Genomic DNA, 13,029 nt, shown 5'->3' with positions numbered 1-13,029 from the left:
AAGCCCAGCGCCACTTTGAGATCTTTGGCAACAGTTTACTCTACAGCTCACGTGGTTGAGCCTGTATGATAATGAGTATTCAGAGACGGGTAATGCTTGGGGGGCGCTCACCAACCTAAGACAGAGCACTTGCGGGGCCTGGGCAGGTGTCTCCATGACGGGTAAGGTGACCTGCTGACGTCCCACGCAACCTAAGTCAGAAGCTCATTTTTTAGTAAAAAGGGGGGACCTGTAGGGCCCTGGTCTCCTCCCATATTGAGTAAAGCCGTTGCCTGCTTGCTGACCTTGACCAGATGTCCTCCCTATTCTAATTCCCTGCCGGTATCCACCCTCCTGAATGCTTTAGGGAAGTTCCTTGTTTGTGTATCCTGCATATTGGGCGTTAACAGCTTAGATGCAAGAATGTAGAACATTCAGTAGCAAACTTCTGCCCTCCGGGGATCTCCCATTGTACTGTAAGCCTGTATTTAAGGTTTCCTCCCTCTTTCAATGAATCTGGCCTGGACTCAGGATGACATATTCTGGGCTTTCCTTCGAGCCTGGCCTGTGCCCGCTCCTGTGTTTTTAACGGATACTCTCTTTCCACAATTTCATTCCACCATCTGCAGGCTGGAGGATGAAGTTTGTTATCCTACCACCTATCAAACTTCAAGCTATCATAGCACTGATTTTATTTTCCAGTTCAAAAACAGTGCTTAAACAGTAAACCTTTTAAACCAGCCAAGAATAAGTTAGGATCCCTGTTTCAGGCATATAACAACAAAAGTCTGGCAGGGTATCCCTGGGATATGAGAGAGAATTTGAAATGTTACAATTGAATTTCATCGCCTCTATTGCTGCCCTAAATCAGACGCGTGCTCATTTGACCACCTTGGGAGAATTTACTGATTTTTTGGTCACAGCTGCATCTTATGTGAAGGAATGGGCTGGGGTGTGGGCGATGGGAACAGTGGGCTTGATTGGTCTAGTCATACTGGGTTGGATCCTCTGTAGGTTGATAAAGCGCAATCGTACAGAGCGTACACTTATGCTATGGCCGCCCTGGATGCTGGCGGTTCCCCAAGTATCTGGTTGGCCCAGCTGAGGGAACTGTAGGCTGTCCTTGCACTCGGAGGGCTCTGCCCATTGCACCCGATTAGGAAGCCTATGATACTGCTCCTGCACACGGAGAGCTCTGCTCATTGCACCCGTTTAGAGAGTATCATTGTTCCTCCTACTCAGCACTCGCCCATCGAGCAGGAAGCTCATCATGAGGAGACTCCTAGCTCTGGGTTGCCAAAAACAAAAAGGGGGAACTAAAACAAAAAGGGGGAACTGCAGCAGTCCGCTGGCTCAAACGCCATTACAAGATGGCGCTGGTTTCCTGTTTATCCCGAATGCTAACGTGTCGCTCTCCCGCCCGAAGGCTGATGCAACCTTGACGTGGTATCACCCGATAGTACTGACCAATCAGCTTACCGCCCAAGCTCCGCCCCCAGAACCTGCATATAAGCCAGCTTGCCCCGGCGCCCGGGGCCCTCCTCCCGTACCAGCTCTCCCGAGAAGCCATAACCGAGCAGCGTTCAATAAACCGTGATAGAGGAAGAATCTTGGAGTCGTGTCTTGCTTCCCCGCTGGTCGGGGCGCGCCGCACAGGCACACAAACATACTTGCAGGCAGACACATGCAAATAAACTTTAAGATCTTTTTTAAAATTAAATTTAAAAGGGATGTTATGATAGAGTCCAGGTGGTGGTGGCACATGCCTTTAATCCCAGCACTTGGGAGGCAGAGGTGGGTGGATCTCTGTGAGCCACCCTGATCTACAAAGCAAGCTCCAGGACAGCCAGGACTACATAGAGAAACTCTGTCTCAAAAAACCTTGATAAACAGACAGACAGACAGACAGAGAGATAGGATGATAGCTTGGCATGGTGGCTCACACCTGTAAATCCCAGCACTCAGAAAGATAAGGCAAGACTGCCATTAATTTGAAGACAACCTGGGCTACAGTGTGAGATGATGTCTTTGAAGAATGTAGCACATATCTGTATTCTCAACTACTTCAGAGATAAAATGGAAAGAACACTTGAATTCAAGAACAGCCTGGAAAAAACAGCTAGACTCCATGTCAGAAAAAGAAAAAAAGAAAAGGAGGCAAAAGAGCAAGATTAGGAAAGTTAAACTATGCATATGCAAGGTCAAAAATTAATAGTACCCCCATATCATGGAATTAATTTTTAAAAAAAATCACTGAGCTGGACAAATAGTTCAGTAGGTAAGACTGCTCACTGCAAAAGCATGAGTACCTGAATTCAAATGCCTACACCCACATCAATAAAACAAGCCAGGCACGACTATGTACCTGTATTCCACCACAGTGCTGGAGGGTAGGGGCAGACACAGGAAGATTGCTGGAGCCTGCCTACCACCAACGTAGCCAAAAAACAATGAGCCCAAATTCAGTAAGAAACACATATGCTCTCACACAGACAGACAGACAGACAGACAGACACACACACACACACACACACACACACACACACACACACACCTACACCCAAAATCAGTGGTCTGGAATACTTCGGAAAACAAGAAGAAAAATAGTTCAAAAACAAAAAAATTGAGGCTGGAGAGATGGAATAGTAGTTAAGAGCACTGGTCACTCTTCCAAAGGACCCAGGTTCGATTCCCAGCACCAACATGACAGTTCACAACTATAACTCAGTTCCAGAAGATCTGGCATCCTCATATATACACACATGCAGGCAAAACTCCAATGTACACAAAAAATAAATATTTTTTAAAAATTAAAAAAAATAAAGAGGAGTTAGGACAAAAGATTTTAACTGGCATTTTATAAGTTAAATCGAAATAAAATTAATATGGGTATAATGAGTTGCTTAAAGCCAGCAATTAAAAGAAATGATAATGTTAAATATCTAAATGCCAGCAGAAATGTGGGGATACAAGAAAGTTTATACACTACTCTTAAACACAGAGGCAAAAACAGAAAATCTAGAGTAACCATTTTTAAGTGCATGCATACTCTACTCATTACTGGGATAGATCTCAAAGCTATTCCCATACCAAATCCACAATCTGTATAAAGGTTTTAATTGAAGCAATATGTAAGCATCCTAAGTACTCACCATTTGAGAGCATATAGATAAATGCAATGGATACATTCTACAAAGGTATTAGACAGTGACTATACGTATCCACAACCACTCAGAGACTGAAAATAAAGGATTAAAAACTAAAAAGAGCTCTAAAAGTATTACTCATATAAACTTGAGTACATGCACATAAACCATGTTCAACTGAGTGCTGATGGAACAAGCAAGCACAGACTGTGTAGGCAAGAAAGCACTGTCCTGAGCTAACAAGGGCACATGGTCACCCTACCTAGTAAGCACTGTTTTCTGTAACCTAGAAAGACTAGTCTTTATTAAAAAGATAAATACCTCAGAATTTTGCTTTTAACTGTGTTAATGGCTATATAGCAGATCACCAATGAAATATTGACTACAAAAATGTGCTAACTCCCAACAATAAACAAAAGATAATGAAACATATGCATGAAAGTATTGTAATGAGGGGTTTGGGATGTAGCTCAGTTAGTAGAATGCTTGCCTAGCATGCACGAGGCACTGGGTTTGATGCCCAGCACTGCATGAATTAGATGTAGTGATCCACACTGTAATCTCAACACTCCAAGTGAAGGTCATTGTCAGATACAGAGAAAGTTTAAGGTCAGTATAAGCTATATGAACCTCATTTTAAAAAACTAAATAAAAAGCCCTAATGAAACCTACTACTTTTTATGTTAAGTTGAAAAAATAAAACAACAAAAGTATAAGCCAGGCATGGTGGTGCATACCATTTGTTCTCCCAGCACTCAGAAGGCAGAGGCAAGTGGATGGATCTCTTGTGAGTTCAAAGACACCCTCGTTCATATAGTAAGATCCATGCCAGCCAGGGCTATATAGTGAGAGTCTCTAAAACAACAATAGTAACAACAACAATAATGTATTTTTTTAAAACCTCCTTACATAAATCACTTGGGAATTATGATTATTCATCAAGGTGGACACTTATAAACTAATTATACTAAATAGTGAAACTGTAAAAAGTGGCTTCACAATTTATCACATTTTCAACCTTGATCTTTTACTGAAAATTTCTTCTAAAAGTACATAAGGCTTAGATGTTAAAATATTAAAAATCCAAAAATCTCGCTGGAACCAAGTATGGTAACCTCCATCTACAATCCCAGCACTGAAGAGAGAGAAGCAGGTGTATTGCCCAGTTCAAGTTCAAGTCCCGCTTGAGACTTAACACAGCAAGCTACTGTCTCAAAGATGAAACAGGTAAGTACATCTACAGAGAAAACACTGCACAAAGTTGTAAAACAAGAGTTAGTCTTAGACGATATTTCTCACATTTGTTTGTGAAATATTTAATAAGTGATTCAATTTTATTAATTCATCTTTACTACTTTTAAAGGAAAAAGAATTGGCTAACTTCTGAGTTTTTGCAATAAATAAAAATATTAACACAAGAATTTTAATTTATCTCTGAAATTACATTGCTACAAAAAATAAAACATGATGGCTGACAAACAAGTTTTTAAAGTAACTTAAAAATTCAAAGTCCAAAAGTACCAGACCACTCCACTCATTCTCTCTCAAATACTAAACTGTTACTGCAAAACTAGACCACATGGACCTCACTACCATAGAATGCAAAGAGGCTGGGTAGCACATTAGAGTAATTCTCTCTAACCACAGGCATCTGTCATATCTCTACAACAGTATTCTTCTATTTCCTCACCTAAATTTACATTTGACACAAAATGAGGTGTCAAAGACTTTAAAGACCTAAAAAAGACAAGAATGGGTATAAAATTCTGACACAATGATTAGGCAAATATAATTTTCAGATGCTTTTGGCCCCATCCAAAACTCATGCAGGAACTGAGTGTAAAAGTGGTAGTTCTAAAAAAAACAAAAAACAAAAAAAAAAACTGATAAATTATCCACATAAATGTAGACAAGAAGGCATCAGATTTCAAAGAAGGGTTAATTACATGTTCATAGTACGTATTTTTCTTTCCCACTAGGCTTTAAAAATTGAGAGGCACAGACTTTGCTTTGTGATGTATCTACTTCATCCCAAGCACTGTGCTGAAGGCTGAGTACTCCAAAGCCATGACATTCAAGGATGATACTGTACAACTCCAGGAAGGGCAACTTACATAGACTATGCTGTGAATCAGATCTCAACTAGCAGAACATGTCAGGCAAGTCGATGTATGCAGACCATCTCAGCCCAATGGGAAGCTGAGATAGCAATTACAAGTTGAAGGAAAGCCTAAGCAACACAGAAGACCTCATCTTCTTTGAAGCCACATCTTAACAACAAAGAACATGAAATTCCACCAAAACATTCAGTAGATAGACTCTAGAACTGTAATTGAAGTTTTATCTACATGACTGATTTGGGCAGAACCACTTCATTTTGTTTTCTCATATGCCTACGACATATACATGTATAGTCTTGGAGCTAAATTTCATTTGCCCTCTATTCTTAAAGCCTTGGTATCAGAGTTCCATAACATGCGTCAGCTCTTCAATTCGCTATTCATTCATCCACTAGCAGATATTTATTTGAGCATCTTCTTTATGTCAGATGTCAGAGTAGGTCCTAAAAAGAGGAATTAGTGGAATTAAGGGGGAAATAAGATACAGCATCTGCGCCGGGCGGTGGTGGCGCACGCCTTTAATCCCAGCACTCGGGAGGCAGAGCCAGGTGGATCTTTGTGAGTTCGAGGCCAACCTGGTCTATCAAGTGAGATCCAGGAAAGGCGCAAAGCTACACAGAGAAACCCTGTCTCAAAAAACCAAAAAAAAAAAAAAAGATACAGCATCTGCCCTCATGATGCTTACAGACAATTCGCTCACAAATAAGTCTAAGGGTACCAGGTACATTATCTATAGTTATAACTACTCAGAGGGCTGAGGCAGGAGTTCAATACTAATCTAACCAATATAGCAAGATCTCTTCTCTAAGTAGGAGACAACCTAAAGAAAAACCGCTTTTTTGCTTTTTTCTTTGTTTGGTTTTTTGTTTTGTTTTTTTAAGACAGAGTTTCTCTGTGTAGCCCCGGCTGTCCTGAAACTCACTCTGTAGACTAGGCTGGCCTCAAACTCACAGAGATCTGCATCCCAATGCTGGGATTAAAGGTGTGCACTACAATGGCCAGCGCTCACCCCCCCCCGGGACCCCCCCCCAAAAAAAGCTTTTTCTGTTGCTGCTTTATTTGCTTTTTGGTCTATGGCCCATGACGGCCTGACTCTATGTAGCCAGCCCAGGCTGGCTCAAACTCACGCAACCCTCTTCCTTCAACCTCCCAGTGCTAGGATTACAGACATGAGCCATCATTCCTAGTTACTTAGAGAGCAACTTTAAGCAAAATCTTTATCTTGTCTCCAGATAAATTAAAACAATATGAAAAGTACCAACATATTCATAACTCAAAAGCACCAGAGGTTTATGATCTGACAGCAGCACACACTCAAGAATATTTAAACACTAATACAAATTACAGCCTGTCATTATACATAACATCCTTCAAAAAGCATCTAGACTGGAAGGTATTTAAAAGACTATGTGCCAAGCATGCGCAAAATCCTGGGTTCAATCCTCCTCACCCCAAAGGGGGGAAAAAAAAACTAATTGATAGTTTTTCTTGGTTTTTGTTTTGTTTTGTTTGTTATGGGGATAGAGTGTCATCCAGACTGGCCTCAAATTCATAAGGATCCTATAGATTCAGCCACCTGACGGCTGGCAGCACAGACGTGCACACCATGCCCAGGCTCCCTACCTCCTCCTTGGTTTTCTAAGACAGGTTTTCGCTGTATAGTAGCCCCAAATGCTTACAAACTCACTCTGCACCCTAGGCTGGCCTCATACTCTTGGCAATCCTTCTACCTCAGTCTCTCAAGAGCCCAAATTTATAGGCATATATTACCACTGCCAGCTCTAGCTTACACTTCAAGGTAACACATACCACATACAGTTCCCACACCAACTTTGTACTCCCATATAAGATTTTAGTCAAACATCATTAAATATTTCTTCAAAGGTAAGGCATTTTGCACAAGATTCTCCCCAAGAGGGAAAACATAACATTGTAAACTATCTCTATTGTAAAACCAAACACCTAGTATCAAGAAACAAACTCAAATTGACTGTGTACATAAATGAAACTTTACTGTGTATTTCCTAAACAAAATGTCCAACGACTCAGTAATTTAGCACTTTCAGGTGGCCTCTTAAAGAGCATCACTTCCCATTCCAATGCAGACAACAGTTGGGCTCCAACAGACCTCATAACAAGTGGTTGCCAGAAATTATGACTTATCTATAATGAAGTTCTTAAGAACAACCAGTAAAGGCTCTACAGAGCTATCAAAATAGAACACTGGCTTACTCTAGGTTCAAGCCTCAGCATAAAAAACAATTAAAACCCTAAGGACACATTTCTCAAAAGATAGACAAATGATACACAGGCATATTGAAAATCTGCTCAATATTACTACTCATTAGAAAACTAGAAATTGCTGGGAGGTGGTGGCACTTGCCTTTAATCCCAGCAGAGTTCAAGGCCAGCCTGTTCTACAGAGCCATTCCAGGACAGCCAGAGCTATACAGAGGAACTATGGCAGGTGGAGGGGAGGAGGAGAAAAGAAAAGGAAAAACTTTTTAAAAAATGAAGTCTAGGGAAAGGCTCAGCAGATTAAAACATCTGCTACCAAATTTAACAATCTGAGTTTGATCCCTGAGACTCATATGGTGGGGGTTAGAAAATCAATTTCCAAAAGTTATCCTCTGGAGACTTGTGCCATAATATACATACTTCTAAAATCAATAAGTAAGTGTATTTTTTTTAATTTAATGAGATATCATTCCACATAGAATAGCTATTACAAAAAATTACTGGTTTTTTTTTTTTTTTAGGTGTATTTTTTCGAAACAGGGTCTCACTACATAGCTCTACCTGTCCTGAAACTCACTATGTAGACCAGGCAAACCAGGCTGGCCTTGAACTCAGAGATCTGCCTGCCTCTACTTCCTGAGCCTAAATGCATGCTCCACTATATCCCTGCTAAAAGATTATTCTTAAGCCATCAATCAAGTAGCAAAGTATGGTAGTATACACCTTTGATCCCAGCACTAGGGAGGCAGAAGCAGGTGGATCTCTGAGTTTGAGGCCAGCCTGGTTCCAGATCAGCCAGGGCTACACAGAGAAACCCTGTTTCAACCACCCACACACACACACAAAAAGACATCCGTCAAGTGGTGGTGAGGATGTGAGTAAAGGGAACCCCATCTCACATCAGTGGGAAGGGAAAATGGTGTAGCAACCCTGGAAAACAGTGGAGGATCCTCAAAACAATAAAAATGGAATCACTATATGATTCAGCGATCTCACTTCTGCATATTTACCCAAAGGAACTAAAATCAAGCTTTCAAAGAGGTGTGCCAGGTGTGGTGGCCCATGCCTTTAATCCTAGCTAGCACTCAGGAAACAGAGGCAGGCAGATCTGAGTTTCAAGGCCAGCCTGGTCTACAGAGCAAGTTCCAGGACAGCCAGGGCTACACAGAGAAATCCTATCTTGAAAAAAAAAAAAAAAAAAACTTTCAAAGAAGTAACTGCTTATCTATAGCCACTGTAGCATTATGCACAACAGCCAAAATATAAAAACAATATTAATACCACATGCTAGATAAACGAATCAAGAAAATATGGTCCATGTATATATAAGGTATATACGTTGGAATATTATTCAACCTTCCACTTACAACACAAACCTGGAGCACATTATGCTAAGTGAACTAAGCCAGACATGAAAAGATGCTGTATGATCTCATTTGTATGTACAACAGAAGACAAACTCAAATATGCAGAATGAACAAGGGTGATGGATGCCAAGAGCCAAAGGGATAAAGAACAGGGAGGCAGTGGTCAACACCAACAAAGTTTCATTTATGCCAGATAAATAATTCTAGAAAGCTACTATACAGCATACTGACTACAGCTAAAACTATTGCATCACACCCAAAAAGAAATACATTGTATCATACCCACAAGGAATATACTGTATCGAAGAGAAAAGGAAATAACTGTATCATGTCGAAAAATAAGACTTCTAACAATAGAAGCATTAAAGAGAACAGGAAAACTCTAGAAGTGATTGCTGTGCCTGTGGTTTTCATGGTGGTGACAGTTTTACAGCCTTATTCTTATCCCCAAACTCCTCAGGCTCTATAACAGGTCCTGGAATGCTGGCACATGAATGCAATCCCAGCACTCAGGAGGCAGAGGCAGGAGAATCAATCACCACAAGGCCCAGGACAGCTTGGTCTACCTAGCAAATTTCAGGCCAGCCAAAAACATACAGCAAGACCCTGCCTCAAAAAAACAAAAAAAATTAAATTAAAAAATATATTTTAAAGTAGAAAAGATTATTGTTTTAATCATTCCAAAACATGCAGACTGCTTCCTAGTTTATCTGCTTCACTACATAGACAGCACTTAGGAATAAGACAGAACTCTAGGAATAACCCTTGGTTCCATGATTTTCAAAAGCAAATGACAAATAACAAGAAAGTGAATGAAATAATTTAAAATCATGAGAAGGGGAGAAAAGTCAACATGAAATGTGAAAAACAGCACAAAAGTCAGGGCGGGGGAGCTCTCTAATCATTATTATACAAAGAGGAATACACTTCTTAGTATAAAAAGGAGGATCTTCTAAAGCAACAAAGTAGTAATCCAATTCTCATCAAATGAGGCTTTGCAGACAGGGAAAAACGTCTACTAAAGACCCCACAGATACGGAGGTTATGTTTAAGCACACCAGAAAGGGTAAACTAGAGAGCTAAATTCCTTTAACATAAAACCAAATTAAAGAAGAGCTAACCAGATTCAAATCAATTCACCTCAGGAATACACAAGAAAGAAATACATATGTTTCATATATGTAACATTGTATAAACCTAATAAATTGAGACCGGTAACTTTTCCTCTTCTAGAGGTCCAACAGCTCACAGCAGGAGATGAGTATCTCTAAAATTTCTCAGAGAAAGCAATTAGATCCAGAGTCTGCCATAGCTATAACATAAATCCCTTTAAGAATGAAAGGCAAATATTTCCAAGTAAATCTTATGAGCCAACTGTTTATGATCTTTTAAAACACTTTAAAAGAGTTCTCAAAATAATGTTTCATTAGTATCCTTCTAGAAAAACAGTATCTTCCATTCTTCTAGCCATTTAAAAGCTACCAAGTGTTCATTTCTACATTAGACTATTGATTCTTTGCCTTTTAGCATCGCCATAACAGCTGTCTGACAAATTACCTCACCTTATTCCTCAGGGGGTAAGGACAGCATGAGATCCCTGAATTCAAAAATGGAACCACAAACTGATCAGTGAGGGATGAGCTAATTGCCTCAGATGAGTTTGCCACTCCTCTAATAGACTAGGCGTTCATGGCATGATACAATTACATGCTTACACTCTAAATATTTTATTTGCACTTAAGTGTAGAAGACACATTGTTCCTTAAATTCATCTAAGAAGGTGACAGCATCATTAAGTTAAAAAACCTGTACAGAAAAAAAAAAATCTTCAGAACACTTAGCTCAACCCAAGAAATCTATACACTCCTAAAAGTCTACTAAATTAAGACAGCTCAAAAATACTTTTCCAGATTTTTCACAGAAAAAGATTTCCAAAGACACAATAAATATATTTCATAGCACGGCAAAATATTTCTGTTGTGTATACTATGATTCGTTCTGATTGGTGTCAACAGAGAGAAAACATATATAAACAATCCACAACTTTGTAAATCCCTACAGAACCTTACATACACTAAGTAACAAAAATGGTGTGAATCAAAAGGAGCATTTTAAGTAACATTGTTGGCTCAAATGACTCTTGGAAAGGTCATCTCTTTCTAGGCATGATCCAGTTGGTTCTTTGAATTCAGAACCAATCTCATAGTATCAGAACCAATGTCATAGTAACACAAATGTCTCGCTAACTTTACAGTGACACCTGTGGGAGGGAGTAGTTTGAATTCCAGAAAAACAAAACACTTGGGAGGCAGAGACGCGAATCCTGCGTTCAAAGCCCTGTCTACAGAGTGAGTCTCGGGACAGCCAGAGCTACATAGTTGAGACCTGTCTCCAAAAAAAAAAATAATTTTTTATTAAATAGTTCTGGTTTACACTGTGTGTGATGAAGGTTCAGGATCTCAGATCTCATCTTTTTGACAGAACTAAATCATCTCCTGCTTCTTCAAGTGTCACTTCTCAAACTGGATGGACCAACAACAGTGCTAGTCTGGCTTTTGTAAACCATTCCCTTCACAGAAATGTAGAAAGCATGTCACTTTGGAACGACGGTGCCCACTCGACACCTTTCTGTCTACACGCTCCTTTGGTGACTCGAAAGTCCTCTGCTCTCTAGTAGAACCTTGGTTCACCCTACAGCTTACTTACAGCGCCGCGTCTAATCTGCCTTGCCTAGAGAGGCGTTAAGCGTTCGTTTTGTTTTTCAAGTTGGTGTCAGAGCAGCTCCAAACTTTTTTCAGCATCCCTGCCTGCCAACTGGAGCTCTGTTCACTTCCTTACCAACTTGAACCACCCCCAAACTAAGTCAGCTCAGTTAGACAGCGGCAAGAGCTGACACACTTTCAAGAAGGGGTTGACACCGCAGAAAAACTTTTCACTTCTCCCTTCTCCCCCTTCCAAGCCGGGGACTGCAGCCCTACGTTCTTGCTTCCTCTAGAATTTCCCCCCTCTGAAGCAGGGCCAGGACACGGAAGGCGGACCGTTCTACTGTCCCCCGAAAAGGGACCCCAAGAGCCCTCTCCCGCGGACTCGACCGCTGTTCTTTACACAAAAGAACCGGGCCGGCACGGCCAAGGTGCTGGAGCCGCGGCCCTTCGGCGGCTGCCACCCTCCACCGCACCCGCTGACGCTCTCCGGCCAGACAAAGCCCGGGCGGCCCGGCGGGCGCTCGCAAGTCTCGGGCGCGGGCCGCCGCTCTCTTACCCGGGCCTCGTCCAGGGCGCCGCCGCTTCCCCCGGCCTTGGCTGCGGGGCAGCTGGCCGCGCGCGTCTTGGAGGAGCGGGTCCGAGAGGAGATGAAATGGCTGCTGCCGCCGGTCGCCCCCGGCTCCGCTCCGGCCCCAGGCCCAGGCCCGGGCCCGGGAGACTTGGACCCGAGAAGGCGCAGAGAGCTCTTCCGGGTGTTCACCATGGTCCGGCCAGGGGGAAACCGGGTCCACGCCGCGCCCGCCGCTCCCGGGAGAGGCGAGGAAGGCCGGCCCGCCGGCGGGCAGTCAGGGCCAGCGGAGGAGCCTTGCCGGGCCGGCTGGCGTTGCCTCTCCGGGACGCAGGCCACGACAAGCAAGAGCGGGGCAGGAGCCGGCGGCGGCGCGAGGAGGCGGGGAGCGGGAGGCGGAAGCGAGGCTGCAGGCCGGCCGCACAGACCCTGCGCCCGCTCAGCCGTCCTCAGCGGGAGCCGAGCGGAGCCGCCATGTCTGCCCCTTTCTCTCTCGCTCTCGCTCGCTCGCTCTCCCTCTCTCTCTCTCTCTCTCTCTCTCTCCACAGCTCCGTGCGTCAGGGCTCTGGCGCCGCAGGGCCGACGAGGCCGCTTCCCGCCGCGGCCGCTGCGGGGCGCTGCAAGGACGCGCAGCCCTTTCCCTCTCCGCAGCCTCCGTAGGCCCCGCCCCGACGTGACGTCACGCTCGGCGGGCGGGGGGAGTGGAGGAGGCGCTCTGGGCTGTGTGAACTCGACTGTGGCTAGGTGACACCAGACTGTCTAGACGAGGGGGGGGGTTGGGCGGAGCCGGCCAGGGCGCGGGACCGGTTCCCGTGTGGAACCCGGCAGGCCGGACCCTTCAACGCCCGGCCGGGACCGAGGACCCACGGACACCCGCGGCTCCCGGGGTGGCCTGGATGACGCAAG

General features: G+C 43.3%; 1 protein-coding gene across 1 annotated transcript in view; it reads right to left on the bottom strand.

The window, feature by feature from the left end:
* The window catches only part of Atad2b (ATPase family AAA domain containing 2B), a 136,738-nt gene extending 123,724 nt beyond the window's left edge, over positions 1–13,014 (bottom strand). Inside the window, exon 1 of the mRNA XM_059248368.1 lies at positions 12,112–13,014. Coding sequence (XP_059104351.1) covers positions 12,112–12,318 — 207 coding nt within the window. The 5' untranslated portion in view covers positions 12,319–13,014. The remainder of the gene's footprint in view (positions 1–12,111) is intronic.
* Positions 13,015–13,029: the final 15 nt, after the last annotated feature.

This window comes from Peromyscus eremicus, chromosome 22 (assembly GCF_949786415.1).
Source record: "Peromyscus eremicus chromosome 22, PerEre_H2_v1, whole genome shotgun sequence".
Taxonomy (NCBI): Eukaryota; Metazoa; Chordata; class Mammalia; order Rodentia; family Cricetidae; genus Peromyscus; species Peromyscus eremicus.
Note: the sequence above shows the minus strand (reverse complement) of the source record. Positions and strands in the feature narration are given on the sequence as shown.